The sequence below is a fragment of the Anolis sagrei genome, chromosome 6 (genome assembly GCF_037176765.1).
Source record: "Anolis sagrei isolate rAnoSag1 chromosome 6, rAnoSag1.mat, whole genome shotgun sequence".
NCBI lineage: Eukaryota > Metazoa > Chordata > Lepidosauria > Squamata > Dactyloidae > Anolis > Anolis sagrei.
The window spans coordinates 45,667,370-45,685,056 of record NC_090026.1 but is presented as its reverse complement, the minus strand read 5'-3'; the positions used below and the strand labels follow the sequence as shown (position 1 = coordinate 45,685,056).

Below are 17,687 nucleotides of genomic sequence, written 5' to 3'. Positions count from 1 at the left end.
GCAATGAAATATCATAAATAAAAGTTTTTTGTGTCTCTTACAAGCAAATTTTTAACTGACATGCAATAGCTTAACAAATATTCAGAGTATCTATTATTTAACTATGATGTTCCATCACAGAGTTGATACCCCATCACAGAGTTAGCCACTCAAAAAACAGCCAAAAAGAAAAATGGTTAGTCAGAAGTGGATATGTTGTGTGGACGAAGGACAGGTTTCCTGTCTGTAACTGTAATTCTTTGAATGGTCATCTGTGAACTCCTACATATGGTTTACATATGCCAGCTCAGTGCATCAGTTAGAAATTTCAATTCAAAACCTTTTCTGGTTATTAAAACCAGCTAGGGCTTGTGCTATGCTGGCAAAGTTTTTGAGAGCCCAAGGTGGCTCCATGTCACACTGAGCCAGTGGAGTAGGCCTTTGTGGAGGAATAATAATACAATAAGGATCTTGTCATGCACTACTTCTAGCCCACTTGTTGGGGAAAATGTTGGCCAAAATAGCAAAGTCTCATCAAGATTTTCTTAGCTTCTGCCTTTCTGCTTACTTCTTTCTTTCCAGAATTATAGTGAGCTCCTTCCAGGCACCACAGTAGGGACCCTGACAAGTGACTCCAGCAATATTCTGCAGATTATTTTGGATTCCTATGGGGTGAGTAAACCAGCAGTGACATACAAAAGATGCACCATGTTATCAGCATTATAGAAGCAAACTAGGCAACCACCAAAGATGCCCTAGTAAAGCAAGTATGTTGTAGAATAAAAACACTGCCTGTACTTTGGGATGAAGTGCCTAGATCAGCGTCTCTCAACCTGAGGTTCGGGACCCCTGGAGGGGTCACCAGGGGGTGTCAGAGGGGTTGCCAAAGACCATCAGAAAACACAGTATTTTCTGTTGATCACCTCTATATTGGACTACTGTAATGTGCTCTACGTGGGGTTGCCCTTGAAAACGGCTCGGAAATTTCTACTGGTCCAACGGGCAGCGGCCAGGATGTTAACTGGTGCTCCTTACAGAGAGAGGTCAACCCTTCTGTTCAAGGAGCTCCACTGGCTGCAGTTTTTTTTCCGAGCCCAATTTAAGGTGCAGGTGCTTACCTACAAAGCCCTGAACGGTTTGGGACCATCCTACCTGTGTGACCACATCTCCGTTTACGAACCCACGCGTTCACTTCGTTCATCCGGAGAGGCCCTGTTCGTGATTCCGCCTGCGTCGCAAGCGCGTTTGGTGGGGACACGAGACAGGGCCTTTTCTGTGGTGGTCCCCCGACTCTGGAACACCCTCCCCAAAGATCTTAGACAGGCCCCTACATTGGCAGTCTTTAGAAAGAACTTGAAGACCTGGCTGTTCCGATGTGCCTTCCCAGAATAGGAAATCTCCAATACCAAGTCCCAGAAGCACTTTAGTAGAACTAAGATTGCCGCATATTGCACACTGCACTTACCCTATAATCCTTATATACCACCTGTCACATCAGCACTTTTAATTCTGTACCCATTACTCTGGCCCGGCCCAGTTTTATTGTGTCTTGGCGTATTGTTTATTGTTTGTTGTTTAATATTGCTTTAATTGTTTTTAATGTGCTTTAGGTTTTGTATTGTTATGTTGTGTATTGAGGCCTTGGCCTTTGTAAGCCGCATCGAGTCCTGCGGGAGATGCTAGCGGGGTACAAATAAAGTTAATAATAATAATAAAATAATAATATCATTGGTGGGGTTCAGAATGCTCTTTGATTGTAGGTGAACTATAAATCCCAGCAACTATAGCTCCCAAATGGCAAGGTCTGTTTCTCCCAATCTATCATAGTTTGAGTCCACAGTGCTCTCTGGATGTACATGAACTACAACTCCAAAACTCAAGGTCAATGCCCACCAAATCCTTCTAGTATTTAGTTCAATTCCATCATTGGTGGAGTTCAGAATGCTCTTTGATTGTAGATAACTATAAATCCCAGCAACTACAACTCCCAAAAGACAATATCGATTCCCCTCGAACCCCACAATTATTCAATTTGGGCGTATTGGGTATTTGTGTCAAATTTGGTCCAGTGAATGAAAATACATCCTGTATATCAGATATTTACATTACGATTAATAACAGTAGCAAAATTACAGTTGTGAAAGAGCAACAAAAAAAATTATGATTTGGGGTCACTGCAACCCAATCTTTTCTCTTCTTTTCAGAAAATCCGTTCCAAGATTGAACTGGAAGTACGCAATCTACCAGAAGAATTGTCCCTTTCATTCAATGCCACCTGTCTTAATAATGAAGTAATTCCAGGAGTTAAGTCCTGTGTAGGCCTAAACATTGGTGACACGGTGAGTTGCAGGGGTGCAGCTCTAGGGCACTAATGGTTTCAAAGGGTTGTGTAGGACACCTATTGTCCCATGTCCATCAGAACAAACACTTCTATAGTCTAAGTAGTTCTCAACATTTGTCCTCTGGGTTGGCAAAGATGGGTGGAGGTTCTGGGAATTAAAGTCCCAAGAACCTGGAGGTCCAAAGGTTGGAAACTACTGATCTAGAGGTTATAAATACTGAAATGATACTTTTTGTTAGTTTGAACAATGTCGAACCTGATCTCTATGTTTTAAAGCATATGTATCAAATTCAAGGCCTGCGGTCTGAATCCAACCCACCATGTCATTTTATGTAGTGTTCCAGATGCTGGATTACAACTCCTATAGTCCTCATCATTAGACATAATGATTAGAACTGATAGGAGTTGTGACACAATGACATCTGGAAGGCTGCAGTTTGTTCTGTTTAGTCGGGACATGTAATGGATATTGCCTCATAACTACAAATGTAACTAATTTGATCCGAATTGTGGGTACAAACAAAAAAATACACATCTCTAATAGATGGATAGATGGATGGATGGATGGATAGATAGATAGATAGATAGATAGATAGATAGATGGATGATAGATAGATAGATAGATAGATAGATAGATAGATAGATAGATAGAGGCAGTTTATATACTAAGCATAAACAGTTCAGTTTGTGTTGCCCTTCTCAGGTGAGTTTCAGCATTGAGGCCAAGGTGCGAGGATGTCCTCAGGAGCAGCAGAAGTCTTTCACCATCAAGCCAGTGGGCTTTCAGGACAGCCTGACAGTTCAGGTGAACTTTGACTGTGACTGCCAATGCCAGCAACATGCTGAGCTTGATAGTGACACCTGTACACATGGTAATGGGACCTTTGAATGTGGCATGTGCCGCTGCCACCCAGGGCGACTGGGCTCCCACTGTGAATGTTCAGAGGAAGAATACAGCCCATCTCAGCAGGACAACTGCAGCCCCCGTCAAGGAGAGCCTCTCTGCAGCCAGAGGGGTGAATGTATCTGCGGCCAATGTGTTTGCTACGGCAGTGACTTTGGCAAAATCTCTGGAAAATACTGCGAATGCGATGACTTCTCCTGTGTCCGCTTCAAGGGGGAGTTGTGTTCTGGTAAGTGGGATATAGCAAGATAAATTGGGTTTCAGTGGTATGCATGTCTTTAATAGTTTTTGATTTTTTTAAAAAAAACATACCTGAAAGTAGTCACATTACTGCTCTCTCGCTCTTCCCCCTTTCAGAGCTCTTTCCCACATCCTCCTTCTTGTTCCTGCCACTGGGGTATAAAAGGAAGGCATGAAAGCAGCCTTGGGTCATTCCAAATACAGCTATCTTACTGTGCAATTGTCTTGAGTTGCTGTTCTGTGATTTAAAGCCCTCTTAGTTGCTGTTAGTGTTCTCTTTCAGCCACCTGACTCCAAAAAGAATCCTAAATGTTTTTCAAAGCAACTGAATGTTTTTGAGTTCATGGCAAAAAAGAAAAGGCCAAATGGGTTGTTGTAGGTTTTTCCGGGCTATATGGCCATGTTCTGGAGGCAATTTTTCTCCTGACGTTTCGCCTGCATCTATGGCAAGCATCCTCAGAGGTAATGAGGTCTGTTGGAACTAGGAAAAATTGGTTTATATATCTGTGGAATGACCAGGGTGAGACAAAGGACTTTTGTTTGCTGGGGCTAGCTGTGAATGTTTCAGCTGATCACCTTGATTTGCATTCAATGGCTTGGTAGCGCCTGGGGGGAATCTTTTGTTGAGGGTGATTTCATGTGCCTGTTTGTTTCCCCTCTGTTGTTTTTCTGCTGTAATTTTGGAGTTTTTTAATACTGGTAGCCAGATTTTGTTCATTTTCATGGTTTCTTCCTTTCTGTTGAAATTGTCCACACGCTTGTGGATTTCAATGGCTTCTCTGTGAAGGAAGAAACCATGAAAATGAACAAAATCTGGCTACCAGTATTAAAAAACTCAAAAATTACAGCAGAAAAACAACAGAGGGGAAACAAACAGGCACATGAAATCACTAGGCCTGTTTGATCAAGAAAAAATTTGTTTCTAAAATCGTTTTGTAATTGGGGTGTTTTTTTGTTTCGATATTTAAAATATTTACAAAACTTTCCAAAAAAATGTTTTGTTATTTACGAAATTTCGTAAATATTTACAAAACATTTTTTAAACTCCATTTGCCTAGTATTTTAAATATCGAAATTTTTTCTTGATCAAACAGGCCTAGTTTCCAACAGACCTCTGAGGATGCCTGCCATAGATGTGGGCAAAATGTCAGGAGAGAATGCTTCTGGATTGGTCATACATACAGCCCTGAAAAGTAAACTCACACAACCGGCCTCCCGCGCCATCTGGCTCGGGCTCCTGCGCCCTCCTCCTCCTCCTCCTCCTCCTCCTACCAGCTGTGTTGCAGGAAGTGCTAGGAGGAGGAGGAGGAGGAGGAGGAGGGCGCAGGAGCCCGAGCCGGATGGCGCGCGGGGCTAACAGCAGGAGCGGAGGCCGGTTGTAAAGGTGAGCGGAGCGCGCGCGCGCCATCCGGCTCGGGCTCCTGCGCCCTCCTCCTCCTCCTCCTCCTCCTCCCAGCTGTGTTGCAGGAAGTGCTAGGAGGAGGAGGAGGAGGAGGAGGGCGCAGGAGCCCGAGCCGGATGGCGCGCAGCGCATTCCGCTCACCTTTACAACCGGCCTCCGCTCCTGCTGTTAGCCCCGCGCGCCATCCGGCTCGGGCTCCTGCACCCTCCTCCTCCTCCTCCTCCTCCTCCTAGCACTTCCTGCAACACAGCTGGGAGGAGGAGGAGGAGGAGGGGGGCGCAGGAGCCCGAGCCGATTGGATGGCGCGCGGGTGAGCGCGCGCGCGCGCCATCTAATCGGCTCCTGCCACGGTGCACTCACTGCTGGGGTGCTTGGGAGCGCCGGATTGGCTCCCAGGCACCAGCACATGACCACAGCACTGAAGTCAGCACAGCAGCCGCCATTCCATTTACGAGACGAGCTGAAGCTCGTAAAAAAAATGGGGCTGCTGTTTCGATATTTTCAAACCCTTCCGGGTTTGAAAATATGTTTTGATATCGCGTCGGATATGAAAAAAAAAACGATTTAAATACGAAATAACGAATTAACGAAACAAAACCGACAGGCCTAGAAATCACCCTCAACAAAAGATTCCCCCCAGGCGCTACCAAGCCATTGAATGCAAATCAAGGTGATCAGCTGAATCATTCACAGCTAGCCCCAGCAAACAAAAGTCCTTTGTCTCACGCTGGTCATTCCACAGATATATAAACCAATTTACCTCGTTCCAACAGACCTCATTACCTCTGAGGATGCTTGCCATAGATGCAGGCGAAACGTCAGGAGAAAAATTGCCTCCAGAACATGGCCATATAGCCCAGAAAAACCTACAACAACCCATGGATTCCGGCCATGAAAGCCTTCGACAATACAAAAGGCCAAATATTGAAGATCAAGAAGGCAGCAGGTTGAGAATCATTGCAGTGGCTGATACTGATGAAGAACATGCACACCTGGATTGCAGGTCAGAACTGAGGAAACTGTGGAAGCGGAGCTGTCTACCACTGGTTCATCTAATCCAAGCTCTGCCAAAGAAACCACGGAACAAGAGCAAAGAAAAGTACTGTGTCATTGTTAAACCTTGGACTTTATATGAACAAGTCTGTTTCTGATGACCAAGTAAAAGTTCAATTAGTGCAAAATCCACAGACTCCATTGCCAGGATATGTATTTCCTGTGGATAAGAAGATGCATTTAAGTTTTCAACCCAAATGGATCAACAGATTTCCTAAATGTCTTGATGTAGTCCATCATCATAATAAAGAAAATAAGACGAAAACAGAAAGAAACTCTTGCCAATTGTGAAAATTATTTTCCTGTGTGATAGATAAGAACTGACTTTAATAGGGAGCAATGACTTGTGAAGAACCTTTTCACAATGATGGTAATTTCACCACCTTGAGATCTTGTGCCAGATCAGGAGACAGGCACCACGAGATGCAGAGCCAACCTTCAGAAATGGGGCTACAAAGTGGAATCCTCGACATGCGAGTGTGGAGAGGAGCAAACCACTGACCACCTGCTGCAATGCAACCTGAGCCCTGCCACATGCACAATGGAGGACCTTCTTGCAGCAACACCAGAAGCACTCCAAGTGGCCAGATACTGGTCAAAGGACATTTAATCAACAACCAAACTCACAAATTTTGTATTTTGTCTGTTTGTTTGCTTTGTTCTGTTAGAAATGTAATATAATTTGACTGGTTGTCCTGACACGACAAATAAATAAGGAGACAATGCCCTGAAATGTCATCTCAAAACTGCAGCTATAAGTGTTCAGTATAGTAGTTCTCGAATACAGAATAAACTAATAGGCATTTGTGGTGACATGGTAGTAAAAAATGTTGAAAGATGCAATGCATCACAGTGCTTCTCTATTTTGGCAGATTAAACTTTGAATGTGAGTACCTTAGAACAGTTAACACTCTTAGTAAGTTACTTTGATGTTGAAGTTGCAGGAATATATAGGCTTTGTGAAGATAAATGATATGACAGGTGGAAAACAGGCATTATTTTGAATTTGAAAACAGTGGAAAATTGGGCTGAATTTACAGTACTTATAAGAACAGGGTTATGATGGATCTGCTAATATAAGTGGTCATATTAGTGCACAAGCAGTTATATCACAGAAGTATCCAATGGGTGTGTACATCCACTGCAGTACTCACTAAATCTAGCCTTAGCAAAAACTTGTAGCATTCCACCTTTCAGAAACTTCCAAGGAACAATACCATCTGTGTGCAATTTCTTCAGAGCACCATCCATCAGAATGCAACTGTTGAAGAAAAATATCAGAAACTGTTTCCCTGAATCAAGAGCAGACAGCCTGTTGCTGCTTTGTGAAACCCACTGGGTTGAGTGACATTATGCAGTTTTACGTTTTGTTGAACTGTCCAGGGTTGTAGTGAGAACACTTGAAGAACTAAAAGAGAGTCCTCTATACAACAGTGAGACTTCTTCCCAAGCTGGACACCTTCTTTTAGCTGTTCTGAATGCTGAATATGTAGTAACCATACACATCCTAAAAAAGCTTCTGTCATCATCCCTTCATCTTAGCAAAAATTACAAAAAGTAAATATGGAATTTTTCTGTAGTTTGCAACATGTCAACACTCTTAAAACAGGCAAGGAGATGTGGACAGAATCTGTAAAAGATTTTCAGGAGATATTTATTGACACAGCAAGATCAGTGGTGGAATCTAGGGTGGAGAAGTTTGGATTCCTCACATCTATTCAAGACAGATTTGTAAAAGCAACATCATCAATGGAATATTATAGGCTAAATGTGTACATCCCATTTCTGGCCTTTTTGGTTTTTTTTTACAGCCAGCTTCAAGAAAGGTTTACAAATACAAGGCACAGAGAAGTAGTTCAGGAACTGCTAGTGTTCCTCTTTATTAATTGTGGCTATTTAAAATAAACTTGAACAATTGCACATAACTTTACAATGAATGCCTTCAAAATACTAGCATAGTGATGGAAGAGTTTTACCTGTTGTGTAGAAAATGGAAAAAGATTACATTTGCAGAAAAAGCATCAAATGCCCTGAAACATATCTTGTCTTTTTCCGAATGTGAAGAAACTTATTCCGATTTCTGCAATATTGCCAGTGTGACTAGATGCAATGAAAAGTCATTTTCAACTCTTTAGCTTTCTCTGCCAAACAGTTCTGATGAGGATCAAACTACAATTTATTTATTTATTTATTTATTTACAGTATTTATATTCTGCCCTTCTCACCCCACAGGGGACTCAGGGCGGATTACAGTGTACACATATATGGCAAACATTCAATGCCCATTTGACATACAACGTATACAGACATACACAGAGGCTATTTAATTTTTTCTGGCTGCCAGGGGAGCTGTCGCTTTCATCGTCCATCTGCGACACTGATGAAATACTTCCGCATTCCCCGCATGCTTTGCTGGAGTGCTTTGCTGGAGTCTTTTTTATGGCCTCATAAATTAGTTAATTTAGCCTCCCCACACAAGGTGGTACCTAATTTTCCTACTTGACAGATGCAACTGTCTTTCGGGTTGCAAAGGTCGACAACAGGCTACACAATTGGTTGGAAACCCACTCCAACGCGGGCTGGCTTCGAACTCATGACCTTTTGGTCAGAGTGATCTTAATGCAGCTGACACTCAGCCAGCTGCGCCACAATCCCAGTGCTTTTATAGGATTTCAAAGCATTAATTCAACTGTGTAGATGAATCCTAAGAGTAAATCTGTGAATCGTAATCATTTACACAGAAGCTCATATAACATTCTTTAAAGAATAATTCAGTGTAGAATAAAAGCTTCTGTTATTCATGCAAAGGTGAGGATACTAACTCAAGTATAAAAAAAATACTTTTGGGTCCAGGTTCATATTACGTTTCCTATTATAATAGCAGAAATAACTGTTTGAGGGTCCTTTCACACAGCCATATAACCCAGAATATCAAGGCAGAAAATCCCATAATATCTGCTTTGAACTGAGTTTTCTTAGTCCACATTGCCGTATATTCCAGTTCAAAGCAGAAAATGTGGGATTATATTTAACTGTGTTGAAGAGGCTGAGATTGGCTTTCTGTGTTGCTATACAAGATCAGATGCTTGTGTAAATTATCCAGGATGATAACAGAAAAGGAAACAATTTGGTGTGACTCACTGAGTTGCAGGACTAATTCCGCCTTGCCCTTCATAGAGAACCACAGCACATTCCATTCCATGCAAGTTTCTGTGTAAGCTGTAAAATACAACAAGTATTGTGCAACATGGCAGTTTGTGGCACATGTCAAACACTGATAAAACAACCGGGCTATTCATTGCACAATTCAACCATTGTGATTCTTTAGAGAGGAAAAACAACAACACTGAGTTTTTATTATTCTGCTAATCTTGTTCAGCAGATATCAGAGCAGATACAAGATCTAGGGTTTTTGCTGAAACAACTCACTGGAACCAAAATCTCCTTGATTTAGAAAATGATGCTACTGTGGTTTGGGTTAAACAATAACCATGTAGTACACTAAATGCCACTGACATGAGGCAGAGGTTGTTGTTGCCTTGTATCTGAGAATTGAGAACAAGAAAGGAACCCATAACTATCCCCAGAGATAGCTGCTTATTCTTGAATGCGTGCACTCAATTTTAACAGGCAATCTGGTTGAGCTCTTTCAAATCTGGTGGGATCAGATCACAGATTTCAAAGTCCAGAAGGAGCTTTCATAAGGGTTGGAGAACATGGGCTGTGACGTTTCCTTATATGTTTTTGTTGTATTGTTGGACATAATTTCCAACATATATATTTTACAATGTGAATTCTGAGCAGGGTTGCTTTCAGTTTCTTTGCTCTTCCTGAACTACTGTAACCATCAGGCTAAGATTTTTCTGATTTTGGGGAGAGGGGAGATTCTGTTTACTATCTTACATTTTGGGAATATACGACCATGGTTAAGATATGAGAGCAAAGCTAGCTACGATGCATAAATTCAATCCTTTAGTGGGGGTTGCTGAATACAAATATAAAATACTAGCTTGGGTACCCAGCATTGCCCAGGTTATTTGAAAAGGTCAATTTTAATGGTACAGAATGCATAAGGTTGTGGATTAAGTACAGCTGTCATCATGCCAGGTTAACCCCGAAAAACTCCATCAGTGCTTAAAGTTTGTTATGTTGGGCAAGTTTGCTCAAGATGCATCCTTGGTGCGGTTCAGTGTGCTTTCTGGCTGTAGGGTAAACTACAACTCCCACTATGGTGAGTAAGTCCCCTCAAATCCCTCCAGTAGGTTGAATTAATCATGGGGTTTATGTGTGCCCAGTTTGGTCCAGGTCCATCATCTGTAAAGGTCACAATTTCTCTGGTTGTGGGTGAACTACAACTCCCAGAAAGGAATGTCAGTTCCCCCCCCCCCCACCCTCACCCCAACTCCTCCAGTAATCAAATTTTGGCATACAAGGTATGTGTGCCAAGTTTGGTCCAGTTCCATTGGTGTTTGGGTTCACAGTGCTCTCTGGATGTGAATTGCAATTTCCCCAAATCAAAGTGAATTTTCCCCAAAGACCTCCAGTATTTTTTGTTGGTCATGGGGGCTCTGTGTGCCATGCTAGTTCCAGGTCCATCATTGGTGGTGTTCAGAGTGCCCTTTAGATTGCAGATCCCAGTACCTACACATCCTATATATCATGGTGAATTCTCCCCAAACCTCTCTAGTACAGTGGTTCTCAACCTGTGGGTCCCCAGACGTTTTGGCCTTCAACTCCCAGAAATCCTAACAGCTGGCAAACTAGCTGGGATTTCTGGGAGTTGTAGGGCAAAACACCTGGGGACTCACAGGTTGAAAACCACTGCTCTAGCATGTTCAGTTGCTGATCAATTCCTCTGTTAGCTATGTGCCATGGAAAAGAGTAGAAAATGGTTAAGTGGGTGAGATCATGCAAATTCCACACCAATGGAGAGAGTAAGGGATGTCTGTGGTGGAGAAAAAACAGAAAAATTAGGATGAAACTGTCCCTGTATGAAAGTCTTCACTTGGGTGGTGGGCAGTATGGTGTTTGTGGAGGACATTGGAGGGCTTTTGTACATTGTTCATGGTGCTCACTATAACCTGCAATGTCAGTAGAGGGAAGACCATTGGTGTCTCTTGAGTGGTGTAAGTTATAGTTGTTTCTTGAGGTAGGAGCTTGTCTGTGTAAGAGGCCACTGCAACGACATACACACATACATATTTATTTTCACTTTTATTATGTGTATTGATAGATAATTATATTGTTGCTGTTCATCATTCTTACCCCTCTTTTTCAGTAACATTTGACTAAGCCAAATTATCTCTGTTCATTCCACTCGAGTAATTATTTCTCATGCATGTGACCAACCCACGACCTGTTTTTAAGAGTGTCTTTGTGTGTGTATGTATGTATATTTTCCCCCAGCGCCACTAGAGATATATTCCAACCAGCTGCTATTTAGTCTCCCCTCTACTCATGATTCACTTGAGTTTTTCATTAACCAGTCTTTCATTATTATTCCACTGCAGAGGAGGCTGCTGCCCTTTGGCCAGGATTATGTGGATAGAAATACAGTAGAGCTAAAATACCTCGGGGAAAACACCATTTTCCAGATAGTTTCATGGGAGTCTTTGGTGGGAAGCCTTTGGCCCTTTTCCTGATTGTGGCACATATGTCCCAATACTAATGGCTTTACTGCATCAGTAGCTTTGAAAGATCAGTGTCCAGCCAAACAGGATTTATATTAATTGCAGAGACAGAGGTCTTACTATTTGGCTCCAAGAGCTGTAAAATATTAAGTGTATTCCTGTTGTTGCTTTTGGCAGCCTCAAAACTAAATAGATTTTTTTTTCTTCTAGCTAAAAATGTTATTTAATTACCTCATTTATATTTTGACCCTTTTCTGGGAAACTCAAAGCAGTAGATGCAAAAGTTAACCAGTTGTCATCAGTTCAAACTTAACCAGTTACAATTATGAAAAACATAGAGGTGTCAGGATATGATTCAAAGTTGACAATAGTTGTGAAACTTTCTCCCATTCAGTTTACCTGTCTTTTGTTCTAGTTTCTGTCGTTTCTAGGTCGGTGTAGTACTAGCCACTGCCAGTGTGATGGCGCGAGTGGCGCCACCTATGTGTGGAACTGTTAGTTGCAAGATTTAAACTGTTGTATTATGCTTAATCCTGCCTTTTTAGCCTGCTTATGTATAGTTGTATGGATTGGTTACTTATAGCTGTCAATCAGTACTGTTTGGCTCCACCTCTTCCTGCGGGAGGGGAATGCTTCCTTTCTTTTCATTCTGCCATCAGAGTTTCTACCAGATAGACGTGAGTAAGAGACTTGACTCTAAAAGACCCTGATTTAAATTACCTCTCAGCACCAGTTCTGAGGTTTTTTACCCTTGAGATTTGTGCTTCATGTTCAGACCAACATGAACGATGTTGGAAGTCTCAAGCGCCTTCGAACCGGTTCTTTTGGCACCAGAGGAAGATCCTGAGTCTTCAAACATAGGCCATCTGAACTGGGGTTGTGGTTTGCTCCGGCATTCACAGCCATTGAGGAAAGAGGAAACTTGGAAAGGCTTCTCAGCTTCAAACACCTTGGACCCAGGACTAACGGAGACTGTAATGTATATTGTCCTTCACCCCTCTGAAGTTTCCAGCTCGTTGCTTTAAAGAAATAACTTTGTGATCAATAAAACTTATTTTGAGTTATTTACAGCGTTTTGGGTTTTTGAGAGTTCCAGTTTCCTATAGGAGGGCAAGAAGCAATCCCCTGGGGAAAGATGTCACGTCCACGCCTCCTTCATTAAGAATAATAGCCCCCTGGTGCGACGGCACAGCCAGAGCTGCTTGGAGAAAATACTTTTTTTGGATAATTCCCCAAAATTATCCAAATTATCCAAAATTGTCCGGAGAAGGGTGACTAAAATGATCAAGGGTCTGGAGAACAAGGCCTATGAGGAGCGGCTTAAAGAGCTGGGCCTATTTAGCCTGAAGAAGAGAAGCCCGAGAGGAGACATGATGGCCATGTATAAATATGTGAGAAGAAGTTATAAGGAGGGGGGAACGAACTTGTTTTCTGGTGCCCTGGAGACTAGGACATGGAACAATGGCTTAAACTACAAGAAAGGAGATTCCATCTGAACATTAGGAAGAACTTCCTGACTGTGAGAGCTGTTCAGAAGTGGAACTCTCTGCCCCGGAGTGTGGTGGAGGCTCCTTCTTTGGAAGCTTTTAAACAGAAGCTGGATGACCATCTGTCGGGGGTGATCTGAATGAAATTTTCCTGCTTCTCGGCAGGGGGTTGGAATGGATAGCCCATGAGGTCTCTTCCAACTCTATGATTCTATGAGTCTATGATTCTAAATTTTAAATCCAAAGTAGTAAATTTCCCAGCCCTGTTTGCACTTGAAATAAGAGGAAAGAATACATACAGGGGCGGCTCAACCCATTACGCAAAGTAAGCATTTGCAGTATAGTTGATTTTGCCCAGGGGCGCTCTTGGGGGAAAATAGACCTTGACATATGTGAGTTGTAGTTACTGGGATGTATAGTTAACTTACAATCAAAGAGCATTCTGAACTCCACCAATTATGGAATTGAACCAAATATGGCACACAGAACTCCCACAATGAACAGAAAATATATATCAGTGATTGGTTGGGAAGGGGGGGGGGGAGGCACGCCGAAATACTGTTTGCTTACCGTTGAAAATTACCTAGGGCCACCTCTGATACATAGGTTTGTTGTGGAGCGATTTGGAAGCAATTTATTACAAGTTACAATGTTACCAGCAGCAGATATCGCGGGATCTTAAACTTTTTCATCACAATCTCTTTTGTTTTGTACTTGAAAAATCCGTCACTTTACTAGCTGTTAGGAATTCTGGAAACTGAAGTCAAAAACATCTAGAGGACAATTCCATTAGGTTTTTTAAAAATGTGCAAGTCTCTACTGTGGAGTTTTGTTCCTAACCTCTGGAAATCTTATTCAGCTTTGTCGTTGATGTCAGAAAGCATTTCTTATGCACTTCAGTCATATTTTTTGTAGCCGTTAGGATTGAAAACGTTGAGCCCTCTGATAGAAAGTCATAAAATGCAATAATAAATACATTTTTAAAAAACAGCAATAAACTACATTTGAAATCCATGACCTGTTCCTGCACTTTTTACATGCTCCAGCAGAATAATGGCATATATGTTCACATCTCAAATTACTAACCACATGTCACTAAAGAGGATCTGAAAGTTGAGAGAGCTAGTGTCTTCCCTGAATCCTAAGACAGATCCCTTGCTGCGAGAAATCGTTGAGGTATTCAAAGAAGTCCAACACTCAATTCAATTAGGGCTCCAATCCAGCCTTTTAGTCACACAGTGGTTTGTCTACACACCAATTTGATTGCATCTGATCCTGTCTAATTTCCGATCCTAAACATATCCAAGTCAGGCTGTAAGAATCTCCAGATAGGACTTGCGAAGATGGCTACCTAAAATCCCAGATAATTTTTCTTGCACTGGTCTAGATGTATTATTTATTTTTATTAATTATTAATTAATTAATTGTATCAGTGGTTTGACTCAGACTAAGCTAGTTTCCTGTCTTCCTACAGGCCATGGAAAATGTGACTGTGGTGACTGCAACTGTGATCCTGATTGGACAGGGGCCTATTGCAATTGCACCACACGGACTGACACCTGCATGTCTACCAATGGCCTGGTGTGCAGTGGACAAGGCCGTGGATACTGTGCCTGTGGGAAATGTGTCTGTACCCAGCCTGGCTCTTATGGAGACACCTGTGAGAAATGCCCCACGTGTCCTGATGCCTGCACCATCAAGAAGTAAGTAGTCAAGAAGTGAGCTGGTTTCAAAACTATGACTTGGTTATATGGGGAAGATCTCTGGTCCTTGGGACTGGACTTGTTTTTCAAGGTCTCCATGGGGGGTCAGAAGATCTGAGGTTGAGTGGCCAGAAGCAAGAGAGCAAGCCATTCCTTCATTTAGCTCTTGCTATTAATAATCTGCCACTGAGCCACAGGGATAGTCATGCTCTCCTGCTGACCCAATAAGTCACACCTGAGCTTCCAGGCTCTGTCTCCAGAAGTCTCGGTGTCTGAATCTCAGCATGTCAGAGAGACTTAGCCATCCATGACTGCTTCCACAATATTTATGCTATCAGCATGTTTTGTTTATTCCTGTCCTGACAAGGTGCCATGAGTTCAGGGGTGGAAACCTTGGGCTCTCAGCTTAATTTCAAATGTCATCTGCTAATATTTAGTTCAAAATCAGGTTTTGACATCTATATTTTAAACTATAGCTCCCAGAATCTTTGAGCCCTTGTGAACATTGGTCCAATTCCATTGCATATACCTGTCAGGCCCTTATGTATATTATAATGAGATGTTCTTGTTACATTTGTCCTTGTGATTCGTGATTTTGCTTACGTGGTCTTGGGAGGTCAGTAGAAACAATGAGTTAAGAATTATGGACTCATTTAATGCAGCAGAACTGCCAGTTTTCCTAAAGCTCTGAGACCTAGCAATTCGGGTGATGGAGCCAGAGGAATGTTTGATAGGTCACAGAGGTGTCAGGTGTGAGCAGAACTTTATGACACCTGGCAGTTGTATAGCAGCAGGAGAAGAATGTGACCTTGTAGATCATAGGAAGAACCTGGCTGGGTCTGATGTTTAATAGGTTGAGACTGATAGATTTGGCAAATGCTCTGATTAATCTAAGCAGGAACTAGCCTATACTAGTTCTTCTAGCCATTCACCCTGGAATTTAAAGGGGACCCTAAACCTAACACCTCCAAAACCTCTTCCAGTTGTCTTCTTGTTTATGACGAATCCAGAAACAAATTATTGTAGGCAAGGATATTGAGTAATGTTTATTAGAATGGCCATCTGGAATTGAAAGGGTTTGAGACACAGGTACTGTAGTTTCTTAGTTGATTGAGCTAGTCTAGCCATGTGGAATATAGTCGCAGACATAGAATCGTGGTATTGGAAGAGATGCCAAGGGCCATCCAGTCCAACCTCTTGCCATGCAGGAAAATACAATTGAAGCACTTCCAACAGATGGCCATCCAGCCTCTGTTTAAAAACCTCAAGAACAGGAGACTCTACCATGCTCCGAGGCAGCATATTCCACTGCCAAACAGTTCTTACCATCAGGAAGCTATTCCTAATGTACAGCTGATTTTTTTTCTTATACAATTTGAATCCACTGCTCTGTGTTCTAATCTCCAGAACAGCAGAAAACAAGTTCACCTTCTCCTCAATGTGACATTCTCAAAATTTTTGGAACATTACTATCATGATCCCCCTCAGCCTTCTTTTCTCCAACCGAAATGTACCAAGCGCCCTGAGCCATGCCTCAAAGGGTTTGGCATCCAAATCTTAGATCATTTTGGCCATCTTTCTCTGGATATGTTTTTGCTTGTCAATATCCTTCTTGAATTGTGGTGCCCAGGACTGGATACAGTATTCTAGGTGAGGTCTGACCAAAGCAAAATAGAGTAGGACCATGACTTCCCTCAATTTATACTTTTATTGATGCAGAATCAATAGAATGAATAAAATCAGTAAGTGCACCAATGGGAGGGATCATGCTGTCTCACTCCATTCTTAGTAGCTGCTTAGGACAAATCCTGAGACCTGGGAACCTTAAGTGTGTGGTATTCTATTGGAGAGATACATTACTTGGCTGAATGGAGATGGGCTCTTGATGTGCTATTACAGTCACTCTTCTCTCACCACATTTTGTAGGAGACAAATTTGAAGTGAATGCCTCCCTTACTATTGTTTTTATATTCTCACTGCACCTGCCTTTTTTTTTTCTTATACAGAGAATGTGTTGAATGTAAAAAGTTTGAACGGGGTGTCTTGATGGAGCAAGATGCCTGCAGTCGCAACTGCCGGGATGTGATTGAGTTGGTTCAGGAACTTGGTGCGTAAAAAATATGAGTCATTTTTCATTTCTGAAAATTTTCTGATACGCTCCATCATACCCATGTCAGATTGAAATAGCAACAGAAAATAGGTTGCCACTTCCTTCAGTTCAGATAAGGAGGCAATGAGATAGCTGATTACTTTGATTAAATCTATGTTCTGTATCTAAAGCTCAACACCAGGCTCACAAATCATAAAACCCATTAGTCAAGAATCCAAGAGAGAGAGAGAGAGAGGACAGAGGACAGAGAAAGAGAGAGATAAAGAATTGTTGTAGACTACACAGTCTACAGCAATTAGAGGGAGAAAAAGTGGAGGCAGTGACAGACTTTGTATTTCTAGGTGCAAAGATTACTGCAGACGCAGACTGCAGCCAGGCAATCAGAAGATGTTTACTTCTTGGGAGGAGAGCAATGTCCAATCTTGATAAAATAGTGAAGAGTGGCAACAAAGATCCACATAGTTAAACCAATGGTATTCTCCATAGTCACCTACGGATGTGGGAGCTGGACCATAGGGAAGGCTCAGCGAAGGAAGATAGATGCTTTTGAACTGTGGTGTTGGAGGAAAGTTCTGAGAGTGCCTTGGACCGCCAGAAGATATAACCAGTCCATATTTCAGGAAATAAAGCCTGACAGCTCATTGGAGGGAAGGATAGTAAAGGCCAAGATGAAGTACTTTGGCCACATCATGAGAAGAAAGGAAAGCTTAGAGAAGACAATGATGCTGGGGAAAATGGAAGGAAAAAGGAAGGGGGGCTGACCAAGGGCAAGATGGATGGATGGCATCCTTGAAGTGATTTGCTTGACCTTGAACGAGCTGGGGTGGTGACGGCCAAC

The 17,687-nt window shown here is 42.2% G+C and overlaps 1 protein-coding gene across 1 annotated transcript in view; it reads left to right on the top strand.

Annotated features, from left to right (window-relative positions):
• Window positions 1-17,687, top strand: part of ITGB3 (integrin subunit beta 3) — an 80,980-nt gene that overhangs the window by 53,467 nt on the left and 9,826 nt on the right. The window contains exons 8-12 of the mRNA XM_067470080.1: window positions 562-651; window positions 2,184-2,318; window positions 3,024-3,453; window positions 14,511-14,739; window positions 16,746-16,846. Of these exons, the coding sequence (XP_067326181.1) occupies window positions 562-651; window positions 2,184-2,318; window positions 3,024-3,453; window positions 14,511-14,739; window positions 16,746-16,846 (985 nt within the window). The remainder of the gene's footprint in view (window positions 1-561; window positions 652-2,183; window positions 2,319-3,023; window positions 3,454-14,510; window positions 14,740-16,745; window positions 16,847-17,687) is intronic.